At 47.3% G+C, this 25,579-nt stretch overlaps 3 protein-coding genes across 15 annotated transcripts in view; 2 read left to right on the top strand and 1 right to left on the bottom strand.

The window, feature by feature from the left end:
• Nucleotides 1-6,828, top strand: part of CPSF3 (cleavage and polyadenylation specific factor 3) — a 40,652-nt gene extending 33,824 nt beyond the window's left edge. For both annotated transcript variants that reach the window (XM_001502466.6, XM_070235920.1), the window contains exons 16-18: nucleotides 176-245; nucleotides 3,634-3,730; nucleotides 6,643-6,828. In XM_001502466.6, the coding sequence (XP_001502516.2) occupies nucleotides 176-245; nucleotides 3,634-3,730; nucleotides 6,643-6,744 (269 nt within the window). In that variant the 3' untranslated portion in view covers nucleotides 6,745-6,828. The remainder of the gene's footprint in view (nucleotides 1-175; nucleotides 246-3,633; nucleotides 3,731-6,642) is intronic.
• A 2,627-nt stretch (nucleotides 6,829-9,455) lies between these two features.
• Nucleotides 9,456-21,552, top strand: IAH1 (isoamyl acetate hydrolyzing esterase 1 (putative)). 5 transcript variants are annotated; one of them, XM_070235910.1, is made up of 7 exons: nucleotides 9,499-9,605; nucleotides 10,825-10,877; nucleotides 14,890-15,018; nucleotides 15,972-16,088; nucleotides 17,227-17,388; nucleotides 19,525-19,646; nucleotides 21,128-21,552. In XM_070235910.1, exons 5-7 carry the CDS (start codon nucleotides 17,283-17,285, stop codon nucleotides 21,308-21,310), a joined length of 411 nt encoding a protein of 136 aa, XP_070092011.1. In that variant the 5' UTR covers nucleotides 9,499-9,605; nucleotides 10,825-10,877; nucleotides 14,890-15,018; nucleotides 15,972-16,088; nucleotides 17,227-17,282; the 3' UTR covers nucleotides 21,311-21,552. The 5 variants fall into 5 exon arrangements, with proteins under 5 accessions (XP_023475325.1, XP_023475326.1, XP_070092010.1 ...); XM_023619557.2 differs by lacking the exon at nucleotides 14,890-15,018 and having other exon boundaries at nucleotides 9,456-9,605; nucleotides 15,940-16,088; XM_023619560.2 differs by lacking the exon at nucleotides 14,890-15,018 and having other exon boundaries at nucleotides 9,483-9,605.
• An 80-nt stretch (nucleotides 21,553-21,632) lies between these two features.
• The window catches only part of ADAM17 (ADAM metallopeptidase domain 17), a 55,840-nt gene continuing 51,893 nt past the window's right edge, over nucleotides 21,633-25,579 (bottom strand). For 7 of the 8 annotated variants that reach the window (XM_070234806.1, XM_070234808.1, XM_023618421.2 and 4 more), the window contains 2 exons: nucleotides 24,019-24,069; nucleotides 21,633-23,478 (listed from right to left, as the gene is read on the bottom strand). In XM_070234806.1, coding sequence (XP_070090907.1) covers nucleotides 24,065-24,069 — 5 coding nt within the window. In that variant the 3' untranslated portion in view covers nucleotides 21,633-23,478; nucleotides 24,019-24,064. 8 annotated transcript variants of the gene reach the window in all.

Raw genomic sequence — 25,579 nt, 5'->3', positions numbered from 1 at the left:
TGATAAAAAGATCAGTTTGCCTCAGCAGGTAGATGATATGTATACATCTTTGTCACTTGAAGGAGTCCATAGTTTAATCACTTTGACTTACCAGTAACTATGTTCTGATTATTGATTTGGAAATTATTTTAAATAGGAATTTGGAAATTGAACCCTCTGTTGCTTTTTTTTCCAGGTGCAGTACAGAAGGTTTCTAAGAAATTAGAAATGCACGTTTATAGCAAGAGGTTGGAGATCATGCTGCAGTAAGTATTGCAGACTACTGCTGACCGGGAAGCGGGGCAGCGGGTGGGAGGGGCGGCCTGCATTCGGTTCGGGCTCACTCGCTGACCAGTTGTGAGGCTCAGATGAGGTCACTTCAGCCCTCTGGTGCCTGTGTTTCTATCAGTAAAGCAGTTCGAACCGCTTCTTTCCAGCTAAACCCTAGCTAGTTCCAAGTACGTGTGACCTGTTTGGTTAGGCATTTCTCTGAAATATGTGCTACTGAACATAGAGCCTCGGGACGCTTTTACATGGGCTGGCCTAGTCAGCCAAGATTAAAACACTGTCGTCAAGGACAAGTACTAAAATCTTAACCTCACATCACTATGCATTTAAGAATCATTTCATACATTTATTTCTCCTTAAATGAGAATTCTTTGTTAAGAATGGTTTTCTACAACAACAACAAACACATAGATACAGAGATTAGATTGATGCTCACCAGAGGGAAAGCGGGAGGGAGGAAGGTGAAAGGGGTGACTAGGCACGTGTGTGTCGTGGTGGGTGGTAATTAGTCTGGGTGGTGAACATGATGTGATCTACGCAGGAATCAAAATATAATGATAGACACCTGAAATTTATATGATGGCATAAACCAATTTACCTCAATAAAAAATAAGTAAAAGCAAAAAAAAAATGCTTTTCTTCTAGACTCTTCTCAGATAGTAAGTCTGTAAACTATTTATTACCTTTAAACTCAGTATTCTCCTAAACACCAAATATTAGGTCTTTCCTCTTTCCTCAAGTACTCTTTAAGCCTGATTTCAGAATTTTTTCCCAAATATCATATAAAACTGCTTCATAGTGGATAACTACAATTTAAGCTTATGTATTGTACCCAAAAAAGGAAAAATAAAAAGATTTGAATTTTATAATTTCAGCATCTAGCGCAGTACCTTAAATATAGCAATCTCTCAGATACTTGTTGAATAAACGCCTGCTCCTATTTTTAAATTGAATGGTACTTAATTAGACATCTTAATAAAATTAGGTGCTCTGCATGTTTGGAGGTCTTTATGTTAACATTTCTGTTCCTTCCTTTCCACAAAATTCCACACTGATAATCTTTTAAAGCAGCCAGTTAGTGGCTTTTAAAAAATGGGTGATCGGGGCCGGCCCCATGGCCGAGTGGTTAAGTCCTCGTGTTCTGCTTCAGCAGCCCAGGGTTCGGACCCTGGGTGCGGATTTGGCACCACTCATCAGGCCACGCTGAGGCGGCGTCCCACATGCCACAACTAGAAGGACCCACAACTAAAATATACAACTATGTACCGGGGGGATTTGGGGAGAAAATGCAGGAAAAAAAATGGGTGATAGGCTTTAAATGGTGACTTTGCTTACAGAAGCCATCACACAGAAAAGCGTTCTTGGTGGGATCATTTTGGTTTCAAAAAGCATCCCTGGGGCTGGCCCCGAGGCCGAGTGGTTAAGTTCCCGCGCTCCGCTACAGGTGGTCCAGTGTTTCGTTGGTTCGAATCCTGGGCGCGGACATGGCACTGCTCATCAAACCACGCTGAGGCAGCGTCCCACGTGCCACAACTAGAAGGATCCACAACAAAGAATATACAACTATGTACTTGGGGGCTTTGGGGAGAAAAAGGAAAAAAATAAATCTAAAAAAAAAAAAAGCATCCCTGTCACACAAACTAAAAACCAGCAAACAGTGCAGGAACAGCGATTTTTATGGCCATTAAAAAGGTGGCAGGTTCTGTTTGTCGGTTCCCAGCCATGTGGCTGTCGGAGCCCCCAGTTCTCTTACTTTACTGTGCAGCTTCTGAAAGCCTGCCCTGTTAGCCTGGAAGTCTGATCTGAGTCATTGTAGACCACTGACTCCTTGGACAGTCAGGTGAGGCTCTGCAAGTTCTCCCAGTGGGGAAATACGCACAGCTACACACACACACACACAAGCTCACACACAATTTTACCTTTGATTTCAAGGCGTTAGGCGGCTCCCTGCCCCCATCTCTCTTGGGAACCCTGGTTAAAAAAGCCCTTTGGAGAGGACAGGCGTCAGTGCTCTCCTGTGCCTGTCCAGGGAACTTAGTAACTGTGCCATTCTGCTGTGGGGCCGCTCTGTTCTCAGAGCCTTTGCGGGAAGAGAAGAGCCTGTGTTCCTGGGATAGCCAGGCTTTCCCAGGTGGCACAGTAGGTGCTGGACGGGAGTGCACATGGCTGTGGCTCTTCCGGTTAAGCCCTGCACGGGCAATCTGCAGGGGGTTGCTGGCCCTTCGGCCTTAGTGTCCGCTGGCTTTCTTCCCGCAACCCTACTCTCCTGTGCCCCCGCCCCCACCCTTCACGCTTCCACAGACACACTCGAACCATTAGAAACAGGAAGCGGAGATAAAGAGCCAGAGCTTGCATTCCCCTCATGAATGCGCGACTCCGGTGTGTTCAAACATGCAAGTTGATCGTATTCTAAAAATTGCAGCTTATCACTCCAGTTGTTTAAATCCTTAGGATTATGTAGGAATACATTTACTGGTTTCTTGAAATAAACCGTCAATTGATCATGAAAATGAAACCTTTTTTCCTGTCATGGTGAATGTATTTCTGTAGTTAAAATACAGTATTTTTCCTTAGTACTAGGTTGCCTAGCCAAGTTTATTCAAACATTTATTAACATTAACTAACTGAAAGAGCGAGCAGCGAATCGCCCCCACCCCTCCCAGCTTAATACCTGTTGTTGGTGCCTAACTGTTGAGGCTGGCCAGTCTGTGGGCGTCTGAGATTCCCTGACTGCCTGCTCTTGCCTGCGTCCAGCCTGCCATTGGGACTGCTGTTTGCGGATGCCTGTGTAACCAATGGGGACGAATGTGGAAACTAATGGTTAAGCTGTAGCTGCTCGGTGACAGAGGCAGGGTGTTAGTGATTCCACACCCCAGCGCCTAGCACAGCACCCGGGGCACAGTGCTCAGGTGAGCACAGAGTGTAACTGGGGAGGCATTCGGAGCTGAGTGGAAGGCATGGACAGCCAGTGGCGCTGGGAGCCGCTTCTACCCCATGCCTGGATTTGAACACCAGCCCTGGGACCTAAAGGAAATCATGTCCCTCTGTCTTGTCTTCCTCTTGTGTGAAAGGGGCTCCCTGCCAAAATTCCTGTAGGTCACGATAGTGTGCGCAAAGCACCCAGCACAGCGCCTGCTGAACGGAGCGCTCTTGATAAATGGGAGCTATGTATGTTACCTGTTATATAAAATTAATAAAATATGTAAAGGTAAGTAAGTGTATCTCAGGAGTGGATACAAGTATGGGTATAAGTATTCTACTTCAGAACTAGGGCCTCTCTTCAATATTATTTTTCCCCTAATATGTAAAACTATACATATTTGTAAATGTATTGTCCACTAATATTGCATCTTTGTTTATCTTAAGGGACATATTTGGAGAAGACTGTGTAAGTGTAAAAGATGGCTCTGTTCTTAGTGTCACAGTGGACGGAAAAACTGCTAACATAAACTTGGAGACACGGGTATGTAGCGGTTCCTTCCTGCACTTCAAGACATTTGGGAAATAAAGTGAAGGCAGAAGTCATCTGTGATCCCACGCCTGACAGTTTACTTTTGCATTTTGGCATTTCCTTCCAGTTTTTCCTATACTTGCTTTTTTACGGTTGTGCTTATGTTATTATATGTAAAGTTTGCCATGCTTGCTTTGTATTCCTCATTCTGTCCTGAGTGTGTTCCGTGTACACGTTCCCCGTGCCTACTTCACTCCACTGTCTGCCTTTTCCATCGCACGCCTTAATCTGCCTCAGTGTGTCTCGCGTATGGCCCCCCGTTGATTCCAGATTTTCCAGAGAAGCTGCTCTTCTGACCAGCAAGATCAAGTAGGTTTTCCAAACAATAGGATTCGAGAGCGTGGGGCCTGCTCTGGCCTCACGTCAGCAGATCTTGCATAATCATTTCACAAGCGTAAACAAACAAGTACGTCTTCCTCGCAGGGTTGTTTCTGAAGACTAGAACAGTTCTACTAAACAAATAATGTATGTTTTACGTTTCTTTTGTATGTTCTTTGACATATAGTCAAAGATGTTTTGATTTATTTTACCTCAATAGAAAAATAAGCTAAGCACATAAACAAGTAATTCACTAGAGAACAAATATAGATAGCCAGTAGACATATGAAACACATGTTCAGACCAGATCCACTAATACTTACAGGAAATACAAATTTAAAGTATGAAATATCACTGTCTGCTTATCGTATTGGCAGAGATTAAAAAGAGTGTTATGACTCAGTGATGGTGAAAGAATAGGGACACAGTTATTCTCGGGTGCTATTTGAGGCCGGGAAGAGGCTGTACATTAGGTGGTACATTCTTTCTGCAAGGCAGTTTGGTGATATGCATCAAAAGCCTTAAAAAAGTAAACACCTTTATCCACAATTCCACTTACTGGATTTAACTGAAGAATATAAGTAGACAAGCAAGCAAAGATACATATGCAAGGATGTCTGTTTTAGCATTGATTATAACATGAGCAAAATTGCAAGAGACCTAAGTATCCAAGAGTAGGAGATAATAAATAACTGAATAGATAAATTCTGTGTAGGATCCCATAAAGATGTACCCTCATGGAATACTATATATACAGCCATCAAGAATGATGATGTAGGGGAGCAGCCCAGTGGCGTAGTGGTTAGGTTCGCCACTCTGCTTCAGCTGTCTGGGGTTTGCAGCTTCGGATCCAGGGCATGGACCTACACACACTCATCAAGCTGTGCTGTGGTGGGATCCCACATACAAAGTAGAGGAAGATTGACACAGATGTTAGCTCAGCGAAAATCTTCCTCAAGCAAAAAGAGGAAGATTGGAAACATGTTAGCTCAGGGCTGGTCTTCCTCATCAAAAAATAAAAATAAAAAAAGTTTCATTTGTGGTATTTGGGTCTGCAAAATAAAGACTTTCTTAAAAAAAAAAAAAAGAATGATCGGGGCTGGCCCCGTGGCTGAGTGGTTGAGTTCGCGTGCTCCGCTGCAGGCGGCCCAGAGTTTCGTTGGTTCAGGTCCTGGGCGCAGACATGACACTGCTCGTCGGGCCACACTGGGGCAGCGTCCCGCATGCCACGGCTGGAGAGACCCACAGCGAAGAATATACAGCTGTGTACTGGGGGGCTTTGGGGAGAAAAAGAGGAAAAAAATAAATAAAAGTAAATAAAATCTTTTTTAAAAAAAAAAGAATGATGATGTAGTTCTTTTGGGTTTTTTGAGGCAGATTAGCCCTGAGCTAACTACTGCTAATCCTCCTCTTTTTGCTGAGGAAGACTGGCCCTGAGCCAACATCCATGCCCATCTTCCTCTACTTTATATGTGGGACACCTACCACAGCATGGCTTTTGCCAAGCGGTGCCATGTCTGCACCCAGAATCCAAACCGGCAAACCCCAGGCCACCGAGAAGTGGAATTTGTGCTCTTAACCACTGCGCCACCAGGCCAGCCCCAGTGTAGATTTATTAATGTTGAAAGTTGTCCACCTAAACTGTTGAGTGAAAAAAAAAGTTAAAAGACAGCAAGTATGAAAAATTATCCCATCTTTGTTTTAAAGAAATATATATGTATAGCTAAAAGTCTAGAAGGTTATACACTGCAGTGTTAACAGTAGTTATCATTAGGTCATAGAAGAAAGGATTTTTTTTTGTCCTTCCTAAATTTTTTTTTTTTTTTTTTTTGAGGAAGATTGGCCCTGGGCTAACATCTATGGCCAATCTTCCTCTTTTTGCTTGAGGAAGATGGTATCTGTGCTAACATCTATTCCAGTCTTCCTTTACTTTGTATGTGGGACGCTGCCACAGCATGGCTCGATGAGTGGTGTGTAGGTCCACACTTGGGATTTGAACCTGTGAACCCTGGGCCGCTGAAGTGGAGCACGTGAACCCAACCACTATGCCTCCAGGCTGGCCCCCCTAAATTTTTATAAGAGGAATATTGATATGATAAATTGTTTTTAAACAGGATGTAGTGTTTTATAGTTGAGAAGTAACTAGAAGTTTATTAGTGAGTCTAAATCAAATTTAATATCAAATGTTGAGTAGATGACCACATCCATTGCTTGCTAAGTAATTTGTGTTCCACCAACTAAATTCCCTGGAGTACCATTTACTGGATCAAAATATGGGCTTTAAGGTAAATATAGTTCACTAGACTTTCCATTTACTTTTTTTTCCCCCAAATTAATCTCTAATTAGAGCCAGTCATCACACTGGGGGCGTCTCTGCCTCCGTGCAGATGCCCACAGTGTGCAGCGCAGGGAGTCTGGTTCTGGCTCATCATGCTACTGTGACCTCCACCCCAGGGGAGATGATCGTTCCTAAAGAGCATCAGGTTAGCTTCCATATAGTGACTCTAGACTCTTGGGTTGAGGCGTGTCTGTGCTTTTACTTGCAGACTGTAGAATGTGAAGAAGGAAGTGAAGATGACGAGTCCCTCCGAGAGATGGTGGAGCTGGCTGCGCAGAGACTGTATGAGGCCCTCACGCCAGTTCATTGAGAACCTTATGTCTCTCTATATGTTAAAACTTTTTTAATGCTTGATTCTACTTCTGTTACTTAAAATAAAATACATTAGTTTCTCTGGGGTAGCCTGTTTACTTGGACGTCAAGTGGCCCTCATTCCAACAGCTTGAATACTGCTAAATTACCAACCTATTTGTCCATTATTCTACAACTCCTAATAACCTGCCTGTTACAATTTATTGACTCCACTTCCCGGCAGGTTTGCACGTCTCCTCGACCCCTTAAAGATCTGCTCATAGCAACTTACTGTACTTTCAAGAAAAGAAAATACACGATGGTTCGTATTTTCATATCCATATTCTGAATTGGAATGAATGAATAGAGATAATCACTTAAAGTTTTAAGCTTCTTTTCTATTTCTTCCCTCCTGTTACTCTTGCCAGATTCCTTAATTTATACGTTTGTAAAATTGTGACTTTCAGGATTCAGTAATTTCTTTGTATAATATCTACACATTCAATTCAGAGATATTCAGAATAGAATTTTTATGACTCAAATTCAAGAGTATTCAGGTGTCAGTTGTTGAATTGTTTCATGTGTAAATTAACCATTAATCCAGTTTCCTGAAGTACATGTAATTCAGACTTGCAAAGAACTGGATGCCGGAGTGGCCGGTGCTGTGCTGAGGGAGCAGGCTGACTCCGCTGGGAGCTGCTTTGGCATCTCCCTCAATGAGAAAGTCTGACCATCACTGTCCAGAGGACGTGCAGGCATGCATAAGCTGGCTCCTCACCTTCGCCCCGACACGAGCTGCTTACCTTTGCTGTCAAGCTAAAGGCATCAGTCATCCTCAGGCACTAAACCCACCCACACTATCTGGTCCTCATCTTGCTTCACCTCCTGGTGACTTACAGCCATTGACTGCTCCTTCCCTGTGCTTTGATGACAAACTTCAGTGTGTGAACCTGCCTTTTTTTACTTGAAATACATTTATTGCTGTAACATGGCCTACTTTGTCTTTGAGCCAAACCAAAGGTCTGAGGGTCACCTTGTGTAAGTATCATATAAGGTTTTATGATAGATTTTAAAACATCTGTAAGCTACAAAAAAACGACATGTAATATCTTCACAATACAGAATACACTTAGCAAAAAGGGAAAGTGTCCTTTCCTCAGTCCCTCTCCCTGAGGTAACCGGTTTTAGTTAAGGATTCTAAATCGCTCTTGACTCTGCCCATCTTATCTCCACTGTGGCTCTTGGAGTCCCAAGTCATCCTCTTCCTTCTGGTTCCTGCCACAACCTCTCTTCTCCTCGCCCTATAGTTGATTCCTAAAATACACAGATCTGACCTCAAACCTACCCTGCTGGAAATCCTTCATGTAACTCGGGCTCCTTCATTGTAAATAGGATGAGGTCCAAACACCTTAACTTGGCCTAACGGGTTCTCAACCTTGGCTGCACGTTGCAATCACCTGGGAAGCATTAAAAACAGACTGATGCCCAGTCTTACCATCAGAAGTTAAGGTAGCTGGTCTGGAGTGAGGGTCCTTTGCAGCACATATTTTCAAAGCTCCCCAGATGATTCTAGCTGGAGCCAGGTAACTACAGGCTCCGGGAAGGTTGGAAGCTGCCTCTCCAACTCCAGCCATTCTCCCTCCTACAGCCCACGGCCAGCCACACAAAAGGATGTGGGCTTCTCCCACGTGGACTGCACCCCCTGCTCTTGTGGTTTCCGCCTAGAGCTCAGTTGTTTCAGAACATCCTTCTGGCCCGTTTTTCATCACGGCTGTCACATTCATAGCACGGTTGGGGTGACAAGGTCTCTCCTTTGAGCAAATCTGAGCCAGGCTCCTCTGAGTCTTCCCTCTGACGAGGCCCCCACCTGGGGCTCTGTCCTTGCCCCTTTGGTCCAGTTTTAGCAAGAATCCTGCCGAGTCAATCCAGGAAAATCCCCCACCTTTGGTCTCATCACCCCCGATATCTGCTCAAATCCGCCTCTCCCACCCGCTGGTATCTGATCACCTGGTCTGCCTTCAGCAAGAGTCCTGTTAGGTCAGTTTAGCACAGAATTACCCTATCTCTTAGTACTTTTACATCCAACTGACCCCTCACCCTGCTCCTGGCTGTAAGTCCCCGCTGTACTGTGTTTAGGTTGAGCCTCTCTCTCCCCTACCGCAAAACCCCATGGTAGTAGTCCTCCTTAAATAGTTATCGCCTTCGCTGAAACATCCGAACCCGCCTTGGAGCGGTGGGGGCGCCGGCGCCAAATCCCTTTCCTTTCGGGGCTGGTTTCCATCTGGGGAATTGACACCGGCCAGCGGGCGGGTAGGTGCGCCACCTTGCGTCTCTCCCGGGGCCGGCGGGCTCCCCGAGGGAAGGGTCGCCGCGCGCGCCCCGCTCCTAACGACGCGGGATGAAAAGACCAACGAAAACCGAATGAATGCACGAGGCTGGGCTTCCGAAGAGGCAACAGTTATCGCACGTCCTAAAAATGACCGGCTGGAGGCCGAGGGAGCCCAGCCCCAGGAGCCCCGGGGATGAGGGGAACGCCGGAAGAAGAGCCCCCGGGCACAGCGGCAGAGGAGGGCGTCGGAGTGCGCAGGCGCCTCCCGCCCCCGGCGGCCCCGCCCCCGGCGGCCCCGCCCCCGGCGGCCCCGCCCCCGGCGGCCCCGCCCCCGGCGGCCCCGCCCCCGGCGGCCCCGCCCCCGGCGGCCCCGCCCCCGACGCCCCGCCCCCGACGCCCCGCCCCCGACGCCCCGCCCCCGACGCCCCGCCGGATATCCGGTCTGGCCCCACCCCCAGCCAAGGGGTATGATGGCGCTGAGCGAAGCGGTGGCGTGCGGGGGCTATCTGCTCTGGCCGCGGGTGTTGCTCTTCGGAGACTCTATCACCCAGGTACCGCGGCCCGGCCCCGTCCGCTCCACACGGCCGGCCTCTCGGCGTCCTCGGCCGCGCTCTCCTCCCCAGTCCCCGCCTCCCGTCAGTCCCGAGCCTGCGGCGCCCGCCCCCCGCCCCGGCTGAGGCTGCCCGAGGCCCGAGTGCCCCGAGCGGGATCTGCTGGGCGTGCCCGCAGCGACCTCGCGCGAGCGTCGCGTCCCAGCGCCTCCGGCGTATGTCCCTTGGTCACACCTTAGTGGGTCCCCTTTCTGCGTGTTCGCGCCGCGGGGACGGGGACGTGCCGGGAGGCGTGGGCTCGCTGCCGCGTCCGCTCCGCTGAGGGACGGGGTCCTGCGCGCCGGGAGCCGCGGGGCGGCGGAGGGAGGCCCCGGCGGCCGCTCGCCTTCCCGCGGATTCCGGGAGGCCCGGTGCGGGAGGCGTCGTTTGCCTCTCAGCGGCTTCCTCGTCGGTGGCCGTTCTTCCCACGAGCCCTGCTTTGTCCCCCCCGCGCCAACGGTGGGGGCCGTGTCGCCCCCGCAGCGTTTGTGCCGCCCGTCCCTGCAGAAGCCGCTCGGACCGCCTCCGCTCTGTGCCTCCCCGGCGGAGCAGGCTGCTCTTGAAACAGATAAAATAGAGATCATGTGTTCACCCGACATCGTTTCAACTCATGTTAAGGAAAAGTAGATGCTCCTACCTAGAGAGGGAGCACATTTTAGAGAGTACTTTCCCGTGGTGTTTTTCGGGGTTTTTTTCTTATTTTTCTCCCGTTCAGACATGACTTCCTAAACCAGCTTTGTACATATATGCCAATAATTTGCACCGTTGTTTTTAGGCATCTAGGGCAGTAAGGGCTTCCCAGGTTCCATGGAATGTGTATCAAAAAATGTTCACTTACGGGAAAAGCAGTAAAGCGTGGACTGCATTTCCTAACTGACATGCAGTGGGTTTTGTCTCTTGTACGTAGATTTAAGTAGCTTTTCTAGCAAACAACGACTCTAAGGTCTCAGCGAAATGCAGGTGACTGGCGCAAATCCAGTTGATCGGGCAGACCCCACCCCTTCCTTCCGGGGTGCTGTTGGGGTGCAGCAACTGGGTCCCGGGGTGACCTCGGAGCAGAGCCAGTGACTGGGGCCGCGAGGTCGGGAGGGCGAGGAGGAAACGAGTAGCTGACCCAGATGCCCCTCGCTGCAGTGTCCTGGTTACCTTGCTGAGTAGTAATGGGCTTTTCTTTCTTCAGTTTTCTTTCCAGCAGGGTGGATGGGGAGCATCACTGGCCGACAAGCTGGTCAGGTGAGAATGGCTTCCAGCTCCATACTTGAGGGTTTATGATGGAAAATGCAATTGCCCCTCAGGAACACAGTTTCAAACAGTGTGTCCCCCGCTCCTGGTTGGTGAACATACGGGGTGGAGGGAGAGGAGGAGGAAGCGCGGCGTTCAGGTTCTGTGAAAGCTTTGCCGCTGTGTGAAATCAAACGCTGGAAGTTGAGAAAGATATTAGGGGTTTGGCTCCAGTGCACAGCTCTTCAGCAGGTAAAGAAGACAGGCACTTCTTCTGTTGTTAGGTGGATAGGATTGCAACGATCCGTGAGGAGTTCGGTTGACAGAAAGCAAAATAATTCTTAAACCAGAGTTGGATTCATTTTTGGATAGATATTTTCCCCCTTAATTCTCTTTATGAAATATATTGGCAACAGTGATGATTTTGGTATTTTATGTGCCAAACTTAAACATATCCTGAGGAAGTCATTAAAAGGGAAACAATGTCCCAATTCAAGAGGTTAAAAAATAAATATTTAGGGGCTGGCCCCGTGGCCGAGTGGTTAAGTTCGCACGCTCCGCCGCAGGCGGCCCAGTGTTTCGTTGGTTCGAATCCTGGGCGCGGACATGGCACTGCTCATCAGACCACTCTGAGGCAGCGTCCCACATGCCACAACTAGAAGGACCCACAACGAAGAATATACAACTATGTACTGGGGGACTTTGGGGAGAAAAAGGAAAAAATAAAATCTTAAAAAAAAATAAATATTTAAAACTATTTTCCACATTAAAAACAGTAGACACAGCATTAGTGTTTGGGGCATCAGTAAATTGGTCGGCAGGAGTTTTGTCTTTTCCTCCCTTAGAAGAAATAAGCTGCAGGTGCTATCAGCTTATCATTACTTGATAAGTTTGATAAGTTTTCTTCATCAGTATAATTAACACACCAAGAAAATTATTTTAAGTTATTTCTAAATGTGAAATGTGCTTTAAATTGTCTTTACTGAGGCTGGCCTGGTGGTGTAGTGGTTAAGTTCGCATGCTCCGCTTCAGTGGCCCGGGGTTCACAGGTTCAGATCCCGGGCGCAGACCTACACGCTGCTCATCCAGCCATGCTGTGGTGGCCGGCAGCCCACATACAAAATAGAGGAGGATGGCACAGGTGTCAGCTCAGGGACAATCCTTCTCAAGCAAAAAGTGGAAGACTGTCAACAGATGTTAGCTCAGCGACTCTTCCTCATGAAAAACAAGAGTCTCTTTGCTTTCTCTTTCGTTTTTATCACCTAAACTAGAAATGAAAATATTGATCTTCCAGCTTTTTTCTGTCCCCAAATTCTTTCTCTATTTAAGTGATCTTAATCTAAAAACATGAAAGTATCACTTCATTCCTCAGTCTTCTTTTCCGTGAAATGGGGGGATTACAGTAGCTAACTTTTATTCAGTGCTTACCAGGTGCCAGGGACTATGAAATGCTTCTTGTGTGTCTCATTTAATCTTTCCAACTACCCTGAAATATAGAGTGGGTTATTCTCCCGCCCATTTTGTAGCCGAGAATAGGTGGAGAGAGGTTACACAAGGTCACACAACTAAGAAGTGGCAGGTGCTGGCTCCGGGCCCGTGCTCCCACGCCTCGGAGGTGACAAGGGTGCCCACTTTCTGTTGGGGGAATGAGCGAATATGTGCTTGCCTAGTCTGCCGTCTGGGACATAAGTGCTCAGTAAATATTAGCTTTGATTTTTAGTAATCCACTAACTGTCTCTCATTAGTCCATTAACCTTTTCTGAACAAATAGAAAATCCTGAAAAGTCAAATAATCACTCAGCTGGCCTGAAAAACTCCAACATTTCAAATGTTTCACCAACATGTAAATGTTTCATAAATAGTTAATAATTTTATATTAAAATCTTGTCAGAATTGATGTTTACAGGTGTGATTGCTAGAAGGCCTCTTAATTAGAAGCTAGTTATTTTTCAGAATTGAGTCATTACAAAATGACTCAAAAGCCAAAGCTGTAGACAGCATATGGTCTGTTACGCCTTACTGATGTAACTTCTTAAGATTTATATAACATCTTTTTGAGGCACAGAGCACAAAACTGAGTGGCTGCTGGCAGATTCTGCCCCGGTCAGGCCCTGCCCGCAGAGACGCCGCCTCTCCTGGGCGCACTCGCCTCCACCAAGGTGGCGAGAGCATATTAGGCACTAAAATGCCCCAGTGGAACCAAAGACAGAATCCAGCAGAGTGGAATAGTCATGTTGGCGTCCTGAGCCCACGTTCTTCGACAGGCAGATCTCCCTGAGAACTAGGAGGCTGTGTGGGGAGCAGAGGGACATGGGGACGCTGTGTCATAGGGACGCTGGAGGGTTGACTGCGTCACCTGCATGCACTGCCGAGGAAGCAGGCAATTCAAGTCCGCCCTCCCTTTTCAGTGCAGAACTGACTCTTCTGTTCCACCCCGAACAGCTGCCCTTTTGATGGACACGTTCCCTCTCCAGCTACGTGAATGCTCAGGGACCTGGGGCCCTAATGTCTGCTTCGGCTGTCTGCACAGTCCTGGACTGATGTACAGTGTTTGAGCTTAACCTCATTTCCAAGTTTGAAAGTTAGTAAGAGCCACCTCGCTGGAACTGCCCTTCCGTACTGCCTCCACGGAGAGCAATAAATGTAAAATGAACTGTGTCCTGTAGTGCTGCCTGTAAGTTTTAGCTCTTAAGATCTTTGTAACTTATTACAAGTGCATTTTAACAATTCTTAAATCCATTTAAATGCTTTTAAAATTGATTGATATATTTTCATCAGTTTTTTTAGCCTTATCAAGAATTTCTTTAACCAAAAATACTTAGTTTGAAGGGTTTGAAGGAGTTAAACTCACCTTTTTCAGTTTTTAAAAGCTTCTGCTCTTTGCTTTTAAAGATATGCCCTTGCCTGTTGCCATTTATAATAAAACACTTGATTTACATTTTTTCTGGAAGGCAATCTTACAGAGCCTAGATGTTGTGGAAGGAATCTTTTAGTTAATTCTTATCCTTGTCCCATCTTCATCTGAACTTGGATACCCGTTATTAGCTATGAATTTATGTAGAAGCCGTTCGGAATTTTCTGGTTTCTGTAGGCCTCTGAGTAACTTGGGCCCAGTTGACTGCTGTCCAATACGCAGAGGTTCAGACGCGCCTCCCTCTCGGAAGGGAGCCCTAGCACTGTCAGCCCTGGGCCTCCCTAGCACTTTTTTCCTGGGTCACAGGCTTCTGATGATGATTTTTTAAAACTGACGGCTGCCGTTTATTGAGCACCTTGTGTGTCTGGCCAGTGCGTTAGTTCTGGTCTGCGCACAGCCTGGCGGATTGGGTGTTAGTGTTGGTCTCTCACAGTCGGGACTGAGGCTCCGAGGAACTGCGTGAAGGGCCAAGGCCTCACTGCTGGTCGAGGGTGGCGAGACGCAGGCACTGCCGCTCTGACTCCAGACCTGGAAATTGTGCCGCCCTATCACAGGGGCCCTATCACAGGGGCCCTATCACAGGGGCCCTATCACAGGGGCCCTAGGGAGGAAGCTGTTTTGCTGCTTGTTTTATTTTTGTTTGGGTTTTTTTGGGTGAGGAAGATTTACCCTGAGCTGACATCCATTGCCAACCTTCCTTTTTCTTCATCTCCCCAACCTCCCCCAGTACATAGTTGTATATTCTAGTTGCAGGTCCTTCTGGTTGTGCTGTGTGGGACGCCGCCGCAGCATGACCTGATGAGCCGTGCTAGGTCCACGCCCAGGATCCGAACTGGCGAACTGTGGGCTGCTGAAGCGGAGCATGCGAACTTAACCACTCGGCCACGGGGCCGGCCCCCTGCCTCTTGTTTCTTAAGTGCTGCACTGACGTAAACCATTGGGTTGATGTAAGACACATTCACCTAGTCAAAATTTGAGAGTATTCCATTTTAAAGTATTGTGAGTGCAGTCTTTAAAATGGCTGTTGGCTTTCTGTAATCATTACACATTAACACGAAGAGTCGCACTGAGAAATAAATGTGACTAAATTGTTCTCTGGTTGTTCCCAAGGTTTCTGAGTGCTGAGGGCTGTCAGAGGCGTTTCGAAGGCGAATCCCCTCCTGCTCCGTGGTGCCCGCTGGCCGCCGCGTAGCCTGCAGCGGCGCTCGCTGGTGCCCTGCCTTCTCTGCTTAGTTGCTAGTATGTAGGAATTTGAACCATGCACAAAAATGAACCACATCAATTTGCTAACTATAAATTGAACTCTGAGATTCATTTTTTAAATTTTTTATTATGGACAACTTTAAACATCTGTAGACATGCGCAGGGTCACAGCTAAGTCATGGGGCAGAGACGCAAACTGGGCAACCAGCTAGATCCATAGTTCACTTTTCCATTATACCATACAATAGTGTGAGTCAAATCGTCTGTTTTTAAGAAGGAAAAAAATGCCTGTTAATGAACTGTGTTATTTGAAACACAACTAAAATATTTACTAAAATTATTGAATCAAAACAAAACCGTTGGATGATAATGATGTGTCATTGTAGGTTTGTCACTTGTGACCAATGTTCCACTCTGGTGGGGGATGTTGAAGGTGGGGGGCCACGCCTGAGTGGCGGCACGGAGTATATGGGAAATCTGTACCTCCTGCTCAATTTTGCTGTAAACCTAAAACTCCTCTAAAAAAAAGTCTCAAAATATTTTGTACACTTAATCCCAAACTAAACAAACCACTGCTAAGATTTGAGTTCCAGCTTATCAGTGCCCTTCTACCTAAGATACTGGCCTGTCTGCTGTGAACGCCATCTTAAAAGTACCCACTGCCCAGGCGTGAAATGAGCTAGTCTGTAGACCATGGGCATCGTCGCCCCTTGTTTGTGATTATTCATAGCCGCTCCCATCAGGGACTGTGATGGGTTTAGTGTGTCTTGGGACCACGTAAGGAAGACAGCAGGCTTCACCTCTGTTACTGCACTATCAAAGTGAAACCTGGCGGCCTCAGAGCTGTGGGACGGCAGGAGGCATTACACGCCCCAGGAGCACGTGCGCTGAAGGCTGCTGCCGGCACTGGGGACGGTGCTTTGCCCACGTTTCATCTTTTAAAATTTTTCTTTTCAGAAAATGTGATGTTCTAAATCGTGGATTTTCAGGTTACAATACCAGATGGGCCAAAATTATCCTTCCAAGATTAATCCAGAAAGGGAACAGTTTGGACAACCCAGTAGCAGTTACAATTTTCTTTGGTGCCAATGACAGTGCACTAAAAGGTAAAGGCATTTTTTTGTTTTCCAGTTCATTTTCAATTGTTTTTACTTTACAGCAAACTTTATATACGTTTTTCCAACTGTTTACTTGTCTCCCAATAGATAGTTTTGCCAAATTTATAATGAATTCCTTGAGTTTACTTATGTGTATTTCTTCTGGCTTTAATGTCAATGAATTTTATTCCCAATTTATTTTCTACATGCCTGGGTTGTTGGCAGACCTAAAATTTCAAACAGTTTAATGTTTTCTAGAGTCCTGTAGTGCTCTGCTAAATTTCTAATGTTTTTTCTCTTTAGCTGATAAGTTGGCGGCCGAGGGCTCAAATTGTACACCTTGCAGTGTGATCGCACTGATGAATAGAGTTGCTCAGGGCAGCAGCCCCGAGCCAGGGCAAACTTGAATACTGGGTGATGGTACACGGGTTTGGAAGACCATGTTTCTGAGGACCATTTATGGACACAGAAATGCTCATAGTGTTGTGTGGAAAAAGCACAGTATGGTCATATATCTTCGGTGTGATCCTTTTTTGTTTGTTTTTTAAGTATACATATCTACATGGAAAAGACTGGAAAGAAGTACATCCAAGTGCCAACAGTGGTTTTCTGGGTGGTAGGATCATGAATGATTTTATTTTTCTCCTGTAATTATACTTACATGTGGTTTGCAAATGGCCTGCCCTGAGCCTTGTAATACCCATGTGTGAGCCCATCCAGGAAGGATCCCTTGCAGCCATCAGAGCAGTAGCTGACGTTTATTTCCCCAGCGCTTCCTTTGTGCAGGCCCCTTGCTCTGAGTGCTGTGCACACTTAGCCAACTTCACTTTCACAAGAACCCTGAGGTAGGCCCTCTTATCATCATTTTATCAGTGAGGAAACTGAGGTACAGAAAGGTTGAGCATTTATCCAAGGGCATGGGGCTGGTCTGTGACAAACCAGGACAGAACCTGGAGTGTCACACGCTGCAGCCTGGGCTCGTGGTGTTTCAGCCTAATCCATTAATAACAGTGCGGCCACTAGAGGAGAAAAGACGAGGGTACTTACACGGCCCCGAGCCAGAGCCTTGAAGTCTGATTTATGAAGAGCTCTGTACCGGGTTTCTTTTCCATTCTCTTTCTGAAGTATCCTTGTTCCTCCTGAACAGATGAGAATCCCAAGCAGCACATCCCCCTGGAGGAGTACACCGCGAATTTAAAGAGCATGGTGCAGTACCTGAAGTCTGTGGACATCCCTGAGGACAGGGTCATTCTCATCACCCCGCCCCCTCTCTGTGAGACGGCGTGGGAGAAGGAGTGCCTCGTGCAAGGTAAACGCCGCCTACAGTCTCAGCAGACCTGTCTGTGAGTGCCGAGGCGAGCTGACACGGGACAGTGGTTTCCAGCCACTGGGCCTCAGGTTCCTGGGGGTCTGTACATCCGTATCATCTGTGTTTTCAATCAACAGAAATTAAACAGAAAACATATAGCTTCCATTATGTCACACCCGAGAACCCTCTGACATAGAAGAGGGATTCTCGCTTTGGATGAGCGAGGCTCTCAGAAAAGTCAGATAAACTGCAGTTCCCCGCATGGAGATGTTGTGCTTTGGCCTGAAGGCGGCATTTGTGGTCCTGACTTCCCAGCGGTGGGAGGTGCGTGCTGCCAGTTGCCTATTTCCATCTGTATGGGGCCCCTTTCCCGCTCTGCCTCTCCGCCTACGGGACTTTTCATTTTCCCCCAAAACAAAGGCTCCTCTGCAGGCTTACAGACACTGAGGCGCTCAAGTGCAAGGGCACTCCCACTTCACTTGTGACTGAGCCACTGAATGCAGCTCTTAGGCATGCCAGGACCAGGTTTCTGCCTTGCTACCACCACAGGCACTTCTGTCCCCACAAGGTGTTCATCCTCGCAGCTTTATGTGCTATGCCAGGACCTGGCAGGTGCTCAGGATCCAGAAATGACTAGAATCCAGTTCCTGCCTGTGGGCTAGTGAGGAGACAGTCATGTAAATAACATTTGCAGCAGCATAATAAATGGTATAACAGAGATATTAGTAAAGGTCTGTTGAAAGTACTAAAGCAGAATCCAGAGGTGTCAAGGAGAGCTCCCCAATGGAGGTAAATAGGGAAGGTTTACCATGGAGAGAATTTGTAGGGAGGAGGGAGCTAGGCTAGCTGTCATCAGATACTTGAAGGGCACTGTCACGGAAGGAGGATGAATGAAACACCCTGTTGTCAGCTCCAGAGGACAAAGCGAGGACCCCCGGTGGGCATCATCTGAGGCGAATTCTGGCTTCTAAGTGTTCTGCCTCGCACAGGGATTGCTTGTTGCAGGAAAGGTTCATGCTAAGCCGGATGACCAGGGGTATGCAAGTTACAACTATGTCGGTGCTTCTCAAATTGCAGGTCACAACCCATTCATGGATCATGAAACTGAGTTAAATTTTTCTTAATAGAACAGAATAGAAAACAAATCTGGATGTAGAATGCAGTAGGCATCGTTCTGTGAGGCTTTTTCGCTTATCTAGATGGGCGTGCATTACTGCTGTAAAACATACTTAGTACTTTAGTTTTAGCCAGGTTAATGAGCCGTCGTCCGATGCTCATGCATGGTGGTTGTGTGATCCCAGGTTAGCAGGTCAGCCCCTGGGGGCTTGGCTTGGGAGAACTGCAGGTTCTTGGGCTCGTCCCAGACCTGCGGGGTCAGAACGCGAGGGGAGGGGCCGTGAAGTCCTCCAGGTGACTCTCCTCATGCTTAAGTTTGGAAATCACCACACTGGAGTCGAGCTCAGCAAACTGGCCCACTGGCTGCAACAAATCAAGTTCTGTTGGGAGACAGCCAGGCCGATTGGTTTATGCATGGTCTGTGGCTACTTTCAAACGCCAGTGGCAGGGTTGAAGAGTTACTAACGTAGAGCATATGCCTGCATAAGCCTAAAATACTTATTATTCAGCCTTTTTCGGAGAGAGGTTGCTGACCCCTGAGCTAGCCTAAATGACCTCTGTGGCCCCTTCCAGCTCTCACCTTCTCTGGTTGAAAGTCTACAAATGATTTCTTCACTGTACTGCAGTGGCTTCTCATTACGCATAAAAACTCGGGTCTTGGCACAACATTCCTCTCCAGCAGACCCCTTACTAGCCGCCAGTCCAAGTCCATTCGCCTCTGGCCTGCACTCTAGCCAAGCAGACCAGCTCGCCCAGGGCTCTCCTGCCTCTGGACCTCTGCTGACGATGTCCTCTAGAATGCCTGCCGTGGTGACCACCAGTGGCTCCCTCGTCCCCATCATGCTTGGTCCTGTACTGGACAGACAGCACCCTCCCCACCCACCATGGCTGGCCTGAGTCAGGTCCATAAGTCCGTGCCTGTTTATGTGAACTGAGAAACCATCTAGATCAGTAGAACCTGCACAAGGACCAATACTTGGGTTTATCAGTTGCCTCCTGGATTTTCTCTCTCCTCAATAGGTTGCAAATTAAATCGCCTGAACTTGGTTGTTGGCGAATATGCCAGTGCCTGTTTACGAGTAGCCCAAGACTGTGGGACTGATGTGCTTGACCTGTGGAGCCTGATGCAGAAGGACAGTCAGGTACGGTGGCTTGCTGAGTCCTATCGGGGTGAGTAGGATCCCACAGAAGAGACCTAGCTCCGTGTGGCTCTGCCTGGAGTGGCTCTGGGTAGGTAAGATCGTTGTCTCTGTCACCACTTAAAACAAGTTGGGTGGAAGGGAGGAAGTGGAGAGGCTGCGGGGCAGCTTGCAAAGCCAGCACCTTCTTCAGCCTGTTCCGCAGCTGCACGCAGCAGTCTGCCTCCCTGTTAGCATATAGTGAAGTAAATGAGCAACAACTGGGTCATATGTAAGAACGTCCAGGCCAAGTTCTTTCATAATAAGGCGTAGGGGGGAGCAAAACTCGTTAACAGGCAAAACAATGAATCTAAGCATATGGTATTAGCTAAAATTCCTATTTTGAGGGACATAGTTCTAGTTAAATTATTTTGTGTAAAGCCGGAAAGCCCATTACAAATATAAATGGTAACAGCTGGTCCCCGTACAGAACGGTACAGCCACTGAGGAAGACGGCCTGACGGCTTCCTGTACCGTCACACGCTCACCTAGGACCCAGCAGTGCCACCCCTGGGTGTTTACGCAGAGAAAAGAGAAAACTGTGTTTCAGTCTTGCTCTGAAACCTTGACTAGACTTGACCCCTTTGTGGGGTCCCAGGTCAGGAGCGGCTTGAGAGCTAGAGCGGACAGCGTCCAGAGTTCTGGTTTTGTCTGCATTAAGCTTCCACCTGAGGTAGTTTGGGAAAATTGTGCTGCTAAAGGAAATTACAGACTATTGGGCTAACTGCTCTTACAGGCCCTTTTAGGTTTAACACTAGGATTTCCCTTTTGGTTCAGATGCTCTCCAACGGCAGAGATGAGAAAGCTTAAGGGCCGGGAGAAGTGCCATCAGAACGGGAATCCCTAGGCTGTGAAAGTCGTGAACTAGCTGGCTGCCCAGGTTCATACAGGGATCGGGGGAGCCCTCGCTTAGGGAAAGATGCCTCCCCAAAGGAGCAAGGGCTCTAATGGTAAATGTTCCTGAGATCAGGGCATGGCAGGGACTGGACTCCTGTCTTGTTCGGGGCTAGATGGTGCAAGTTCTTTCCACCTAATAACCTGCCTATCAACTTAATACCTAGACAAAGCAAAAACATTCTGACACACTGGGCCCTGAGCTCTTTTAACACCAAATTTTTTTGTTTTTGCTATTACATTAATGAATCATTTTCACTCCTTAAGCCTCTTCTTCCATCTGATGACCTGGAAGGTCTCAGCTCAGGCACTTAATGGTGTGAGGTTTCAGGAAGGTCCGTCTGTACTATGCAGATACTCCTGTGAGCACTGGATGAGATCATGCAAACAGCACCCAGAAGCTACTCCAGTTCCAGAGGGCTGCTGGTCAGGGGCTGGAAACAAGGGGCTGGCTATTTGCCAGTCGAGGTCACAGATGGCCGAGTAGTGCATACCAGCATTTGGAAAACTTACGTACATTTAACTGAGTTCTCTCTCTCTCTCTCTCTCAGGACTTTCCATCCTATTTGTCAGATGGACTCCATTTATCACCAAAGGGAAATGAGTTTGTGTTTTCCCATCTTTGGCCTTTGATTGAGAAGAAAGTCTCTTCCCTGCCTTTGCTGCTCCCTTACTGGCGAGACGTGGCAGAAGCAAAGCCAGAACTAAGTCTTCTGGGAGACGGGGATCACTAGTCAGTCACTGAAAACCAAGTCTGGCTGTTAACTTACAGAACAAGAAGTCGCCGGTGCACAAAGAGCCCAAGATAAGCCATCAATCAAAGAATATTTTTTGTCTCAAGCATAAACCTTGCCTCATGACCCTGGAATAAGAAATTGCTAACACTTGCCACCGAGGTTAATAAAGCATTAGAATTCTTCAGGGAAGCTTTGTACCCGGGTGCACTGTACTTTGATAATAAAGATTGATTGATTGATCCAGGTGTCGCGAGTGCCACAGCTACAAAATATACCCTGAGCAGCTTAACTCTATAAACGGAAAAAAACGTAAAGACAGTTTTGTTTTTAAAAAAGTCACAATTTTATAAAAAAATGTTTCTTACATCCAGCTGGGAACTGTTTCACTCTCACACATACACCCACACACCCCACTCACCTTAATCAGATTCCAAAAGTGAAACTAAAATATAAGAATATTGTGACTAGTTAAAAGACAGCAAATACCACAAGGTACAAGTTCAAGTATTAGTGTAACAGGTATCTGTGTAACAAACGTCCTCAGGAAAAAGACGCTATGTCACAGGTTTGGTTGATTACCCTTGAAGTTCACAAGTTCTCGCAGTTAAAATGTGTTGGCTGGTGAGCACATTTCATACTTAGGGGGAAAAAGGTTTTAACTATAATTTTCAGGAAATCGGAATTCATGCTGATGAATTTGATCCTTCACACAGTAAATGCAGACGTCCAGAATCCTGAAGCGCGAAAGCAAGAATAATGCAGATGTTCACTTGCGGGGCCACGGAAAGGGTTTTTAAGAATCAGTCTGTGCGGGGACAGAGCCCCAGGCCCAAGGGAGGCAGCACTCTCCCCAACACCCCCCCGGCCAGCACGGCAGACCCCGGCCCATTGAAAACCACCCGTTCTTCTGGTGAGATAAACGATCAACGTACCCTCTTGGCCACTAGTGTTTCAAAAGAGGCGACCGTACACTCTTGGTTTGAAGCGGTTTAGGTTTTGTGAATGGTGAATTTAAGAGCATGGCTACAGTATTAGAGATACATGAAGATACATACAAAACACAGGAAACTGCCCAGCAAATCAGGGCCTTAAGCAGTTGGCAGGATTCTGTAAATTCAATTTGGCTACTATTTGTAACCCTCACTATAAGTTAGAATGTTTTAATTCTGGAAAGTATGAATTTTAGAATTAAGAAGAAACTGATTACTCCAAATTATTCCTAAATTTAGATGTGTGAATCTCCCTGGTGCTAAAAGCTCCGAGAAATAACCTAGAAACAGAACACACCTTTTGGAGATAACATACAACTCTATTTTATCTCCTTTGTCTTTACTTGAAGGCAAAAAATAAATAAATCCATTCTGTGTTCCAGTTGTCCTCACAAGTAACTGCTAAATGCCTCATTATATTCAGCCAGTCATTACAGTGTATAAAAAAGAAAAAATTGATCATCTCCCTAATCAGTGCTATTATCAATATAAAAGGTTAATTTACAAAAACATAAATATTCATAACCTAATCCAGCTGTATTTTATGCTTTTGCACCACAGGTTGAAGGATGTTTTAAAGATCAAAAAAACTAAAACCTGAAAGCCTCAAAATAAGCTAGATTCCACCTCAGCTCTCCAAAAGGAAAAGGGCCGACCCACACAAGTGTTCCATACGAGAAGGAAGTCCGAACACACGAGCAGCAGCTGCTGAGGTCACTTCCTTATTTCTCCCCAGTCTTCACAAAATATATGCAGTGATTTTAGGTCAGATCTATAGAAATACTTTGCACACTTGAGTCAGAGAGCTTAGGACAGCTCCCTCACCTAGCACTCTGTTTCTTTGCTGTCAACACGACTCTGACGCTGCAGCTTAAAGGACGAGGCCTTTTCACTTCTCGTCACAGGACGGTCCGTGAGATCCTCAAACGACTTGGCAGCTGTGCTGCTATTTGGGAAGGGGTCCTTCTCAAAGCCGTCCTCATCCACATGCGAGTCTGTGCTGGGGTCCTCCTGGATGGTGTCCATCCGCTGGTGGTCCAGTTTCGGAGCCACAGGCACCGAAGGGATCACGGGGGCGGGCTGCAGGGGCTGCAGGCGGCCTGGGGTCTGGGGGGCGGGAAAGGGCTTGATGATGCGAACCGATGCTGAATCCATGCTGCTGAGCATTTCGACATTCTGGAAAGACACGCAAGTCAAAGGTGAATCATAGGTCCCACAGCTCCGCCCTGACCACGCAGATGTCTTCCGAGGTCGGCGCTGAGCCCTGCTGCAAGGAGCGCCCTCAACCTCGAAGTGACTCAGTCAGCTTTCACATGTCCTGACAACTTGCCATTTGAAGACCCAAAACAGAACTCATAAGAAACAGCCCTATCAAGTTACGTTCCCAAGACAGGAACAGATCTCAAATATTACACTAAGTCAGTCATGCCGAGAAGCCAAGTCGCTCACAGCTGGGGGGGGGCACAGCAGCACCCCTTTGCTTAAATCTCCATCTGGGCAACAGAGCTGCAGGCAACAAGTTCATTGCCACTGTTGTCACAAGAATGTACCTTAATATCGGACCTAGATCGTCCTGCTGCAGTGACCTTCCACCAGCCAAAGAAGGCACAGCTGCAAAGGCTGGCGGGTCTTGCTGGGGTGGCCAGCTGAAGGTCTCTGCCTAGCAGGGTCTCAAAGTGCGACTGACAATGACGCTCTTCCGTGCTGTATACTTACACTGGGGTGAAACAGAGACAGAGACTCATACTGCTTATCCAGTTTCTTATCCTAGGAAAAAAAGCAGCACAGGGAAAACGGTCATTCGTACAAACAATTCAGTTTGTGAAAAGGCGCTTTCCTTACAGGCTCCTCCTATTATTAACTGAAGAACTCACTTAGAACTTGAGAGGCAGAAAGTAGAAGCAGGGCCAGTAGAGGAGAATGAATTTCTTACGTAAGCTTTAAGGAGCTCTGCCACCAGCCTAGAAGTGTTCCCTTTGCACAGGAAGGAATCATGTCTTTTGGCATTAAGGAAATAGACACGGCTGAGTGCTATCTTTCTGACATTCCCTCGTGGGCAGGAGAATAGAGCATCTCCCTGTGTGCTCAGTGGTCAGACCCTGTCCAGACCCTGGGGACACAGGGCCCTGCTGACCAGGAGGGCAGCTGGTGGGAAGGCTCAGAGGGCCATGCTTGCAGTCTCAGCCGGCACTGGCCTCAAACTGTCCCAGAGTTACTATGGCCCAAACGTAAGAGGAACAGGGTCTCAAGTCCCTCCATCACACATCTGCAGAAAGCTGAACACGTAGTTCTGTCTGCTGCCTGGTCCCTGCCATATAACAGATGACAAAGGGCATGGCAGGAGGCCGAGCCCAAGAATCTAGGCCAGGCTTCCAGTCCGGCTGCCCTGAATATATTCTCTGGTCACAAAAAAGCCACTGCCCTGCCTCCTGCAGCAGCTTTGCTTGGAAATCGAGGATCAGGCCTCATGGTCCACAACCGTAACTTCCACTGTCACTTTCACTCAGGTGAAAGCATCTGTAATGAACAGCACTGTCGGCCGCTGGCCGAAGCTTCAGCCCTGTGGCCTTTAACACAGCTTTGCTTTAGCAGAACTGCCCCCTAGAGAGCTTCTTCCCCGTGCTCATCATGCTCACCACCCCGAGGAAAAGCCGCTCAGTGAGACGGCCCAGGCAAGAGAAGGCAGCGGGAAAGGAGCGGAGGCAGAGGCAGTGAAGATCCCGCGAGTCCGCTGAGCTGGAACTTCCCAAGCGCTCACATGAGGGGCATTGCGCAAGAGTTTCAGAGGACAAGCGTGGAAGCCCGGGTCTGATTCCTCATCTCTACAGCACACAAATCCTCATTTTCCCACAGAAGCAAGGGGAATAGATTTCTGAGAAAATTTTTGAAAAAGGGCCCCAAGTTTATAAACTACCTGGAGGTCCTCAGACACAGCCCAATTCAACTTGTTAGCTGTTACTCATTTTGAACAAGAATCAAAAAGATTGCTCACTTATTAATCGGAAGGCCCTGAATACCCTATACGGTCATGCCAAGAATCTCTGTGGCACAGGGCACCATCTTTGGAATGCTGACGTTTGATATTTGCTCTATTATAACAAAATCAGCCTGAAAATGCTCATTTAGAAGCTTCCCTTATCAGAGGTCCTAGACAAATCCAGTTAGTCTCCTGTGCTTAGAAGTACAAAATTCCTCAGAAATTATACATGAGAAAAAAACATCCACACACAAAGAGTAAATTCTTCTAAAAGACTGTTAGAAAAACAAAAGACCATTA

The sequence above is a fragment of the Equus caballus genome, chromosome 15 (genome assembly GCF_041296265.1).
Source record: "Equus caballus isolate H_3958 breed thoroughbred chromosome 15, TB-T2T, whole genome shotgun sequence".
NCBI classification, from domain to species: Eukaryota; Metazoa; Chordata; class Mammalia; order Perissodactyla; family Equidae; genus Equus; species Equus caballus.
This window is presented reverse-complemented; position numbering and strand designations above follow the sequence as displayed.